Source organism: Magnolia sinica, chromosome 14 (assembly GCF_029962835.1).
Source record: "Magnolia sinica isolate HGM2019 chromosome 14, MsV1, whole genome shotgun sequence".
In the NCBI taxonomy this organism is placed as follows: Eukaryota; Viridiplantae; Streptophyta; class Magnoliopsida; order Magnoliales; family Magnoliaceae; genus Magnolia; species Magnolia sinica.
Window position 1 is genome coordinate 60,560,155 of NC_080586.1, and position 12,692 is coordinate 60,572,846.

Consider the following 12,692-nt stretch of genomic DNA (forward strand, 5'->3'; position numbering starts at 1 on the left):
AAAGTCGTCCACGACTACATTTACATATACAACATGGTGGGGCCCATAAAGCTTGGGGTGTTTTACACGCTGCATAGAACCGGTGTCGTACAATGTAGAGGATTCCCGTCTGTACGCATGAAATGAATATTTACAAGTCTGGGCTGGACCATTCATCCATGCACCGAGGGCTCAGCCCGGTCCGGATACCAGAACCAGGCCTTAGGCGGACGCTGATTTCCTGCTCTGGGAACCCAGTTGGGGCCACTGTGATGTTTGTGAGAAGTCCACTCCGTTTTGTGAGTTCATTTTGAGACACTGGGTAAAAAATGAACCAGACCCAATGCTCAAGTGGGCCGAAAACGTAAAAATTGAACGTCCACGGTTAAAATATTCGTGGGGCCACAGAAGTTTTGAATCATGTTTAATTCTGTGTTTTCAGTTCATCCCGGTAGGAATGACCCTATGAACGGTATGGATGGCATGTAAACATCACTGTCGACCCCAGGAAGGTTTCAACGGTAGGAAATTGCCTAACCAGCTTTTCCTTTAGTACAGCCCACTTAAGTCGTGAATCTTTCTCACTTTTGTTTTCATATCCTAAAATGAGCTCACAAAACGGATGGACGGAGTGGATTTCTCACAAACATCAAGGTGGGCCCCACCTGGGTTCCCAGCGCAGGAACTTCCGCGTCCGCCTCAGGCGAAGTCCATAGACCCGGCGACCCAAAAGTCGGCTCACTGATTGGGTCGAGTCTTCAAGTGGACCCCACGCAGATTGGCATCGAGTCGAGTCGAGGTTTTGAGCAACGGTCGAAAAATCTCCCACCATGCAAATGTCAAAAGCTTCATCTGGATTCCCATCACACCACCAATTAACGGTGGAAGATGTTGTGCACACGTCACATGTCACACGTGTGAGAATGACCGAGAGTAAATTCCAATTGAAAGGACTGGTTCTCCTTAGGATGCTTCCGTGCAAGGAAGAGTAGGTGATGGAGAAAAACAATAACATAGCCAATAGCCACTTGCTGTGGAGGAATATAATACAGAGAACAAGAAAAAGAAAGCTTGTTATGTAGCTGGGCGAGAGGAATCTTCATTGGGATATAATTGAGAAACCCAATAAAGGATCCAACGATCATGTGGTCAATATCAACATCATCATCATCATCATTACCACCATGGACCACCAGCATCATCTGTCCACCACCAATACAACAAATCACATCCCAAAAGCTGTCCATTTTCCTTCTTTGCATTCTCTCCTTCAATCATCCATCTTTCTACCCGCCAGTAGATCGCATGCCGTTCTTTCAATGGGCCATGATATCCATCAATGGCGATCGATCAGTCCTTGCCTAGTCCATCCATTGTGGAGAGTAACACAACTTGCACAGTAGACAGTTCAAACGTCATCGATCCATCTCGATCAGAACCGCGCTGGTAGACAACTTTGGTTCATGTATAATTGAATGCCTGTTGATTGAAACTGATAGGTAGGCCATGGGCCATGGCCCGTGCTGGGATGGATAGACTGGAATGAGCCTTATGTTGTGAAGCGCCTGGGTAATCGAGGGGTGGGCATGCCACCGTCTCGGCTAGATTGTATCGCGTCAAGCTGGCGGGGGATGGTGTCGTCAAAGAGGCGGCGGTTTCCTGCATTCTCAGCATAGCATACGTAGTAACAGCTCACGCACGAATGTGGGAGAGCCATGCCGATCCGCGTCTGATAATACACAAAACACAAACATGCATAAATACCATGCACCCATGTTGGAAGAATCAAACTTCAGCGTTCGAGCACGTGACCTAGGCTGCATTTGGCTCATGGACATTTCGAGGGCGAGAAAATAAAAAATAAATAAATGATTATAATAACAATAAACTAACTACGGCTTCCAAGATGGCTTAGGATCTCCACCAACTGGAACTGTCCATCCTCTTGGTGCTACATATATGAGCCATTTGAACTTCTGTTTTCACTTACACATTCAACAACATTTTGGGCCCTGTTTGGATGGACCCTTAAAGGGGGCGCTTGACGCCTAAATGGCCTTTTGAGCCAAACTTAATTTGCATTTTGTGTTTGGATAGACTTTTATAAACGTCGTCGCATCCCCTGCTTGGCAAAAATTCATGCTTGAAGGCTAACTTGACCCAATGAAAACCAAACGAGTCAACCAAAAAAGCAGAAACGAGGACCTCTTTTGTGGAAATGCATCCAAACAGGCCCTTAGTGGCAGTCGAAATCATCTGTACCGTGTCATTTTCTTACAATGGCTCATAAAGTGTACTATTTAAAAGATGGATGGTACCAATAATCAAATGATCTCAGCATCAAGAACCATCACCTTCTCATATAACAATTTGTAGTCTCGCTGTGCCTACCAATGTTGGCAGTTGGCATATTCCAGGCCATTAATCAGGAGGCACAATGGATGAGCAGTTTAGATCATGCTCCCATCATCAACACATCAAATGGAGAGAATTGAAATGGTACCTCAAGAAAGTATATGATGAGTGGCCCACATCTGTCCACAATATATATGAGTTTTCAATCCTGACAATTAGGGACATGGTTCAGTGATCTGGACCATTGGTCTATTGAGCCCCACCATGGATGGAGAATGCCTTAAAAATTGCCAAGACTGGAAGATCTAGGCTACAATATTAAAATCATTTACAGTTAATTGAACGTGGACTGCTGTTGTATTGATTTCTTAGCCATCCATCTGCAGACTACAGTAGAGAGGTTTTGAGGCAGTCCATTCATGATAGGACCAACAGACCACAGACTACTGAGCTATGGGCCCCACTTGCATGATTTGAAAACCGAGTATATTGTGCCAAGATGCCAGCCCATATCATTTACTTCCTCTTTGTACCATCCCCTCAAAATCAGATAGAACGAGGACCACAACTCCCAAGTTCCAAAGCCTGAAGATTCCATTGGCTGCAGCCACACATTTCACGTGATTGTTGTGGGTCCCACCAACTGCATAAGCCAATGGGATTCCCAAGCTTTTAATGCTGCAGGGCCCCAAAACGGATCCACTTTCCAAAATGCTCATTGGTTCCCGTTTTGGTTTTTTAAACCCGGCCACTTTTTTTTTTTCTTTTTTTTTGTGGGGGGGGTGGAATGATAATTACCGTTCAGTCCATATAATTGGGTCCTGAGAAAGGTATGGTAATTACCATGCAGTCAAGCTGTGTGGGGCCCACTGCAATGTTTATGTGATCAAATTGTATGGTAATTACTATACGGTCAAGCTGTGTGGGGCCCGCTGTGATGTTTATGTGAAATCCAAAACGTACATCTGGTGCATCACCTCATTTCCATTATGCAATGAAAGAATCATCTCCATAAAAAACTCAGGTGGGCCACACCACAGGGATCAATGTACAAATGTACAATTACCCCTAAAACTTATATATTCGCGTCTGGGGCCAAGCTAAGCTTTGGAATCACTTGACTTTGATGGTGTTCTCCATCCTGGTGGGGCTCACTTGATGAATGGCTTGGATGACGGACAGAACACCATGAACCCTGCATACATCCCAACGTTTCCCAAGTGCACATCCCCATCCCATTATCCCCCATAGTTCCCTTTGGTGTGACCCACCTTAGCTATGGATGAGGCTGGATTTTGAAATTCATGCCTAATGAGGGCATCTAATGACCACATTGGATGGCATTCATACATTGTGAATGGCTCCACATAGCTTGAATGTAACGGGTGTGAAATATATGTCAGACGTATCCACTCTATTCTATGGCCCCATCAGAATGCAACCCAATGCGCCAATGCCCACATCTATCATCTTCATGATTTATCAACATCAGATGCATGTGACCATATCATTCTCATAGAAATCAAAACCACAAACCATACACATACATACCATGAGGTAGCCGATGAAGAAGGCGAGCATGGAAACAGTGGCCGTGTAGCTTTTGTGCTCTGAGTAGGTCCAAGCAGCAGCAAAAATGACACAAATCGAGCCACTCGCCGTGCCTGTTAGGAAGCATATCGAGCTCGTGATGTCTGCATCGACCAATGGTTCCATTCTAGTCCTCTCAAAAAGTGCCCATGTGCTCTGAGATGCGGTCACGAACCCCCTCCCATACGCCGCTATCTAAACAAACAAAACCAAACGAATGAATCTGCCCTCTTAGTATGCATAAATCTTTGCATCAATCATAGTTCAAAGCGTTTGTTTCTCATCATTAGGGCCTGTTTGGATAGTGGGAAAAGAAAAGAAAAGAAAATTAAACACTTCTCCATGTTTGGATAGTGAGAACATTTTACCTGAGTTTGGATAGCTAAAGGTAATTTTGGATTTCATATAGCAACCATCACCCTTTTCCTTAGTCAATTTCTATAGCACAAGATACAATGTGGCCATTGTCGAACAAACATGAGAGTTCCACTTGCTACCCAAATAAGACCATGAGAATCCATGAATGGTGCTCATGGAAATTATCATAGATGGCCATCATCATTCATACAACACAATTTCTCAGTGTGGCCCATCTATGGTAGCACCCAGAACATCAATAGTCCCAATCATTGGACTATCTTTACATGTGGGCCCTAGCGAGGGACATCCCAGTAATCTTGAGTCGCGGGTCAGAACATAGTTCGAAAAGAAAAACAAAAAAAAAAAAAAGCCGGATAGACTCGACAAATGGTCCAAAATGTTTATTTTGGCTTGACTGTTTTTGGATAATTAAATAAAATATTAATATAGTAACAAATATTTAGGATAGTTACAGGCAAAATAATTTCGGGCCTGTTTGGTTGCCACCTAAAAATGAGTTTGTCTCATTTTTTAAAGTAATAATATCAATTATGTCTTAGAAATCATAGTTTATATAAATCGTTGGTTATATTTTTAATCCCTGCTAAAAAAAAAAAAAATCCTTTAATACATAATTGTGATTAAATAAGATGAGATAAACTCATTTGGCAACTAAACAAGCTTTCTTTAGAGAATTATAAATTTTTTTTTTAAAGGAAAAAAGGAAAAGAAGAAAATTTAAAAAATACAAAAATACAAAAAATAATTTCTCATCAAGTGACTCATTTCTGAGTCACCACAAGTCACTGGCACCTGACTCATTGAGTCAATTTGACTGAGTCTTGTTGAGCTTGAGAACTACGGTTCAAAAACCTAGGGGCTTCAATGTCAGACCAGTCCAAGCCATTGATATGATGGACTCATGATGGATGGATCATACCTCCAAAAAGGCAGATCTTAGCCATTCAATCTTTGGACCTTCTACTTTGACAATGATCATTGCTGTGCATCTTCTTAACCATGTATTTGCCTGACAACAATCAAAAGGCTTAAGTAGTCCAATTAAGGAGATTTTTCAAGCGGGGACTATCAGTGATTGTGTATATAGATTCAATGGTCTGGATCATCAAACATTGAGTCCCACGTGTATAAACTTTATGTGCAACAAAGAAGTTCCCTATTAGTTGCTAACAGAGAACTCAGACTGACTCAAAATTCAACTGAGTTAACTCAGCCCTGTTTCAAGTCGATTCGATGAGTCTCAGAATTCAGAAAAGGATCAGGTAAGAAAACAGGAAATGGAATTGGGATGATTACATGAACGAATGCCCAGCCATTGCCGTAGCGGAAGATCGCCTCCATCACTTTCAGGCAGCAATGAGCGCAGGAAAACATGAATTCATCCTCTCCCTTGAGCAAATTCAGCACCCTCGCAACGATCCTCAGAGCTTCGATCGCTGGAACGAACAATGACCCAAGACAAGCGCTCCCAAGATTCTGAGACATGGCCCGCTGAAAACAGAACTGTGTCTCCGCTTGCATTCCCCTCAGGTAATAGAGAGAAACCACCCGACAAACCGTCAGATTCACAACATTCCTCATCACCTCAGTCACCCAAGCCAGGCTGAGCAATAAACCGATGATGATCAACGGCGGGACATAGAAATTAAGGGCCCCGATCACTGCAAAGTTCCACAATGACATCCACATAAACCCCACCCCAAGCATCCAGAAAGTGGGTTGATTGAGATCGGAGAATTTGGCGACAGGTTTGAGTGATACTGATATGACTTTGGCAGTGAAGTGGATCCGCTGTGTGACCCAGCAAGCATAGAGGCCATTGCCGACCGCGAAGGCGATGAGGGCCACACCGACTCCATCAGTGGGGGCCATGGAGAAGCAGAGGAGGAGGATCCCAGCAGAGAGTGAAAATACAAAGCTGCTCCAGAGTATGATGCGGACCATGATTTCGGGCCACTCCCGAAAGGCCTTCTGCCATGCCCAAGCAAGGATTATGCTTATGATGGCGGACCCTTCTATCTGAGGCAACCAAAATTCCAGCACTTCCTTCTCCTTCGTCTGTGTACTGCCATTGCGTAGAAGGCCTTGAATTGCTTTGAAGATGAGGAAACAGACGGCTGTGATCGCGATGGTCATGTGGAAGAGGAAGAGGAAGAGAGATATGCGGTTGGTGTACTCTGTTGAATTCAAAGAAGCCAATGAGGGTTGTTGCTGCAACCAAACCCAAAGACCCCATTAAAGATAAGGAAGAAGCTCTACCGTTTACACCTTTTGTTTTTCATTTCATTCACCTTTTTTTAAAGCTTATTTCATTCACCTAAATTCACATTTTGGGAATTGAAATGATCCAATTTTTGGACTATTTCAATTACCAAAATTGAAAAAATGGGTCAATGCCAATCAACTTGATGGTGTAGAGTATGTAGAGATTTTCAGACTATTTCAATTCCCAAAATTGAAAAATGGGTGCATGCAAAACGGCTTGACGAGGTTATATGCAGAGAGATTTTGCTCTTTGGAGAGGAAGAGAGATTCTGCTTTTCGGGCTATCTCAGTTCTCAAAATTGAAATAGGGGTGCATGCAGATCAACTTGATGGATGTATTTGTGTGTGTGTATATATATATATATATATATATATATAGAGAGAGAGAGAGAGAGAGAGAGAGAGAGAGAGAGAGAGAGAGAGAGAGAGAGAGAGAGAGATTATGCTTTTTGGATCACTCTCAAAATTGAAATATGGGTGCCTGCAGATGAACTTGATGAGTGTACATGTAGAGAGAGAGAGGGAGGGAGGGAGAGAAATTTTGCTTTTTTTGGACTAATTTCAATTCTCAAATTTGAAATATGGGTGCATGCAAATCAATTTGATGGGTGTATATGTAGAGAGAGAGAGAGAGAGAGAGAGAGAGAGAGAGAGAGAGAGAGAGAGAGAGAGAGAGAGAATTTTTTACCTGTGGGGTTTGGAGAGGAGGTTCGGAGAAGAGGGTTCTGGTTTGGGCAGGAGAGGGAGTTTGGATTTGGATGGGAGGAACTGGATTTGAAGCTTGTAATCTCGAAATCTTCACCTCTTTCTCAGACGATTCTTCCCCTGCTTCTTTCTTTTTCTCTTCTTCCCCTCCATCTTCTTCTTTTCTCTCCTCTGTCTCATCTGTCACTACAACCACTGTTTCTTCTCCTTTTTCCATTCCCTATAACACGATACAAATACAAATACAAAAATTCTATGTGAGATTTCTGGTGAATGAGAAAGAAATTTCATCTACATAGATATGTTTCTTTGAGTTCTTACAGTGTCTGAAGCAACCCCCATCTGGTATTTGATTTGAAGACTGCGGTGGAAATGGCCCGCTTCGGTGAACGTGCAGTCCTTCACGATGGCGGGTATACGCGATGAGTTTCCTCCTTGTTGTTGTTGCTGTCGTTGTTGTTTGTGCCTTGAGCTTTCCCCGTGGTTGGCCGCATTTTCTTCTTTTCTATTATTTCCTTTCTTCTTTGTATTTTTTTACCTCATTCGTACATCTTGAGGTAGGAGTCAGAGATTGTCTTCTTAGCCGTATTCCACTTTCCTCTATCCTTTTTAAATACTCTGGCAGCTTGCGCCATTTCATACTCGGACATAGGTAGGTAGGTGTGCACATGGCGCACGTGATCCTATTCAAGGAGTGAGGAGCGCAGCAGACGAGACATAAACCGAAAATCTGTTTTCTGGTTAGATGTAAATTGGACGGCTGAAATGGCATTAGTTTATCGGTCTAATTCAGAAAACAAATTTTGATGATTTGAGGAAAATGCACTGTGGAAAGTGGGACCCACGATTTGGAATGTTCAGATTGTGGTAGGTTTGGGCCACGTGTGCGGCTTGATTGTGCATGAGTACGTATAATTGTAGTCTAGCAGGTTATCAGAGAGCTCCTCTTTTAGATTAGTGGACGACTGACGACGACTGAGCGTCTTTGGGCGTGGCGTGATCAAGGTGGGCCATTGTTATTGGGACTCTCTCCTTAATCCTTATCACTTCGTTCCATTCACTGGTCTGTAAAAAACTGACCGGCCAAAAGTGCGGCGTTATGACGTTGAAATGGCTGACGACCGTTAACACCCTGCGAGTAATGGAAAAGGGGGTAGAGGCGGAGTGTACGGATTGGATCCAGACCATCAATAGCCCCTAAGTTGAAGATCAGGAAATATTCCGTGCAATATGAAAGGTGAATACTAACGATCGTGAATTAGAGGTTGTGCTAAACCAATTGTAGGTCTTATTAATTGGACGGTTTAGATTCAACTGGTAACAGCAGATGAGCAGTTGGCGAGAATTTACTGATGCAACGGTCATTAAGCCGTTACTTTTGATCATCCTCTCCCTTGAGAACAAGCGCAGCTCTAATGCGTCCAGATCGCTGCTGCGAGTCATTTGGGCCCCGCTTTGTAATATGGGTAGTTTGGTACGGGATATTGTTGGGAGCAGTATACAAAAACCTTAAGATTTCGCCTCTCAAAAACACTAAAATTATGGGATATAATAAAACAATGAAATAAATCAACGCACAAAAGCACGACACAAAAGATTTTATGTAGAAAATGCTTGAATAAGTAAAAACTACAAGACCTAGTTAAGAGCAACAATTCACTATGAAGTAGAACGTTATAACCGATCACAAGCACACACTACTTAGATCAAACCTTCTTCATTCACGTAAGAGTTGATGAACAACAAGAGAAAAATGAAAAACGGAAAGATCTCATTGATTACGAGGATGTAGAAGCGCTAAGACGTTGACTGCGCAGTAGATCACATCTACGAGCAGAATCCTCCCTTCCACAAGCTTCCTCTCTCTTTTCTCTTTCTCTCTTACCTTGGTTGTGAAAACGCCTTAGCATGCCCTGGAATAGCCCTAAGGACCCCTATTTATAATTTAAGAAACTCCCATTCTGCACCTCTGCGAAACCGCCTCAAATTTACGCAGTCCACACAAAATCCGTGCAGAATCTGCGTAACCCTCGACTAGTCGAGACAAGTCTCGAAGGACCCTTTCGACCGGTCGAGCCTGAACCTCGACTGGTCGACGCCAAAAAATACAGCTTGTTGGACTTTGAGTCAAGCGAGCCTCAACTGGTCGAGTAGCCCCCTTGACCAGTCAGCAGCGCGGTGAAACAAGATTTAAGACATCCGTTTCACAACAAGCTTCACTACTTCTCCTCTAAACTGAGGAGGAAAACCCCATCAGGTAGATGGAATAAGGGGGGATAGAAATGACATTGTATAAAGTATGTGATATTATGTTTGTTTGAAATCTTATGAGTTGAAGGTCATTCTATTCCTTATTTAGAACAAGAGAAGTGACGGTATAAATTCATGAATTTACTATGAAGTGTATGTGGATTGAATTGCAAAAGCAATGAAGATTTATCCACCTTGTATGGTAAATACCGCCACAGTTAGCGTGTTGAAATTACTAAGTTATGCGGACTCCACCATGACGTATATGTTATATCTACACCATACATTTGTTTTGTGATATCGTTTTATGGAATGGGCCCACAAATGAGATAATTCCAAAGCTTACATAGACCACACTACACAAAGCAATAGGTACAATGACACTCTGTCATGTTCCAAACCCAAAAATCGGATTCACAGGAATCCCGATCGCCGAACCCGGTGCCGACAGCCTCCGTAGTACCCCATTCTCAGCCCCCAGCGTACATACGCCAGGTTCCGATCCTGGGATCTTATAAGGAGGATTTTCCAACGTGCATTTGTCTCATAAGTACCATAACCACATGTATACCCAAATCATAAAGGCAACATCATCATCACATATCTACTAATATAATCATTTGAGTACAATGCTGAAAAGAAAATACATCAATCAAAAATCATACTCCAGAAGACCACTGCACTCTCCAAGCTCAACACTGCTGCAACCTAACATCACCTGCACGCATCCATCATGCATAAGCTTATAGAAAGCTTAAAGGGTGGTGTAAGTGTGTGCACAAGGTAAGTGTCAAGTATTCAATACAATGCCGTCATCATACAATACCAGAAATACTGGCAATCCATAAATCGTACAATATCGGAATAAGCAGAAATACTAACAAGATCATGAATTATCGAGGTAAACAGAAATACTGACAAGATCATGAATTATCAGGGTAAACAAAAATACTGACAAGATCATAAATCATACGATAACAGAATAAGCGGAAATACGAAAAATTTCATGAGTCAACAATATCAGAATACGCAATATAGAACAGCTATACAAATGAGGAGTCATAAAGAGCCAGATATCAGATGCCGCGGATGCGATGCAATATGTAATACCTGATGAGTCCACGAAAAACATAAGTCGTATCTAGACCATATAATGCAAAAACACAGTAACCCAAAATGTCATATGCCACAGATGTAATGCAATATGCGGTGCGAATGGAATGACCATGCTAGAGTGTAAAGTCGGGATGGTAGTACGTAGTATCGCAGGCTACGAAGTCCACCACAAAGGATTCCTATCCAAACCAGTCTCATACCTAAATTTGGATAGTCAGACTCAACGTGGTAAACTCCTGATCTCAGGTTAGTCGCGTGCTCAACTGAAATCTTGGCCATGCGAAGGTACACGTAACAAATAGTTGCGCATTACCAGCCCGAGTGGATAGTGAATGAATGATTGAATGAGTATGCAACTCCTACTCAATAAGTCCACATATCAGTACGGTTCATCTATGGGATCATCACCAGGGTTTAGTACACTCCAAATGGCACTGTCGTTCTCCCAGCCACACAGTCCAAGTGAGTGTAAGAAACCTCACTATCTGTCTGGCTAATAGTCTGCCAATACCTATCCGGCACGTCGATAGCAGACCCATTCACGAGCTGGTCAAACTCAGCCTAGCAATGCCCCCTACGCTCGGGCGAGTAAGGCCACACCCCCTCCCAACCGACCACGACACAGTGGGAGACGTGACTTCCTGGTATTCGGCACTCAGGCGCTCATGTATCCACTCGGTTTCGACGTTGGGGCGTCCTCTCTAGGGATTTTCACCCAGGGTCATTTATGGCAGCCCGATGTTAGAACAAATTTTTGGTGTCCAGTCTGGCCATCCACGATATGCCTTTGGAGGCTACGGCCTTGATGTCGCTAGGGCATACAACAATCATAATGCAAGGTGCATGAGTCATACAATCCAGTCATGCATCAATCCTGCGCATACCGTGCTCTCATGCGAGATAACCCTCGCCTATCAGGGAGTCTCACAACAACATGTTCAATGACATATGCAATGATCAACCACATCTCATAACAAACATGCAGATGATGCGTGTGAGCATGTATCATGATGCTATGCTGTCACATACTCATAATCAGTATCAATAACCGGCATCGACAATCGACCTTGACAATGTGGACATTTAACCAATGAATGGCCCACATAGATCTTAACATATAGTGGACCCATGACCTCACACAAGGGCTAAATGTATAACACCATGGGCCTCACTCAAGAGCTTAATACACATCACGATGAGTCTTTCACATGGGCCTAACATATATCATAATGGGCTCCATAGCCTAGCCCTCAAATACACCACAATGGGCCTCATACAATCATAATGGGTCACATCACATGGGTCTAATATGCATCACATGGGCTGCATTATATGGGCCTATATACATCAAATGGGCCACATCCCATGGGCCATGAATACATCACAATGGGCCACAACCCACGGGTCCCAAGTACGTCGCAATGGGCCTCTCACACGGGTCCATTATGCATCACATCAAGATGGGCCTCAATGAATGGCCATAGATACGTCACATTGGGCCTCATATACATTAAGTGGGTCGCATCACATGGGCCACATATACATCACAATGGGCCTCTAACACGGGCCACATATACATCACGATGGGCCTCTAACACGGGCCTAATATACATCACAAAGGGCTTCATAGCCTTATATACATTACATTAGGCCTCGACAATCTGACTCAACCAAGATACTTGGCCTTGACAATCAGAATCAGCAAACTGGTCACGTCAATCAGAATCGACAATCGGCCACGACAATCGAGATCGATCGATAATCAAAATCAAAAAATCGGTCACATCAATTGGAATCAATCGATAATCAGAATCAGTAAATCGATCACGTCAATCGGAATCGATCGATAATCAGAATTGGTAAATCGGTCACGTCAATCGAAATCGGCTGAACAATCGACCTAAGAAAAGGTCACATTGTGGACATTCAACCACCATTACCCATCAATATGGACATTTAACCGACATCGCTCCCTAAGGAGTGGTACACATAGAGCCATACGTATAGTGGGCCCATGGCCCTACACAAGGGCCTAACATACATCGCTATGG

General features: G+C 43.2%; 1 protein-coding gene across 1 annotated transcript; it reads right to left on the minus strand.

Moving 5' to 3' along the window:
- Positions 1-903: 903 nt before the first annotated feature.
- Positions 904-7,808, minus strand: LOC131225880 (uncharacterized). The gene is made up of 5 exons (XM_058221477.1): positions 7,597-7,808; positions 7,259-7,495; positions 5,602-6,516; positions 3,886-4,119; positions 904-1,708 (listed from the first exon to the last, which is right to left on the minus strand). The coding sequence occupies exons 1-5, from the start codon at positions 7,615-7,617 to the stop codon at positions 1,529-1,531; spliced, it is 1,587 nt and encodes a 528-aa protein (XP_058077460.1). The 5' UTR covers positions 7,618-7,808; the 3' UTR covers positions 904-1,528.
- Between the last annotated feature and the right edge of the window lie 4,884 nt (positions 7,809-12,692).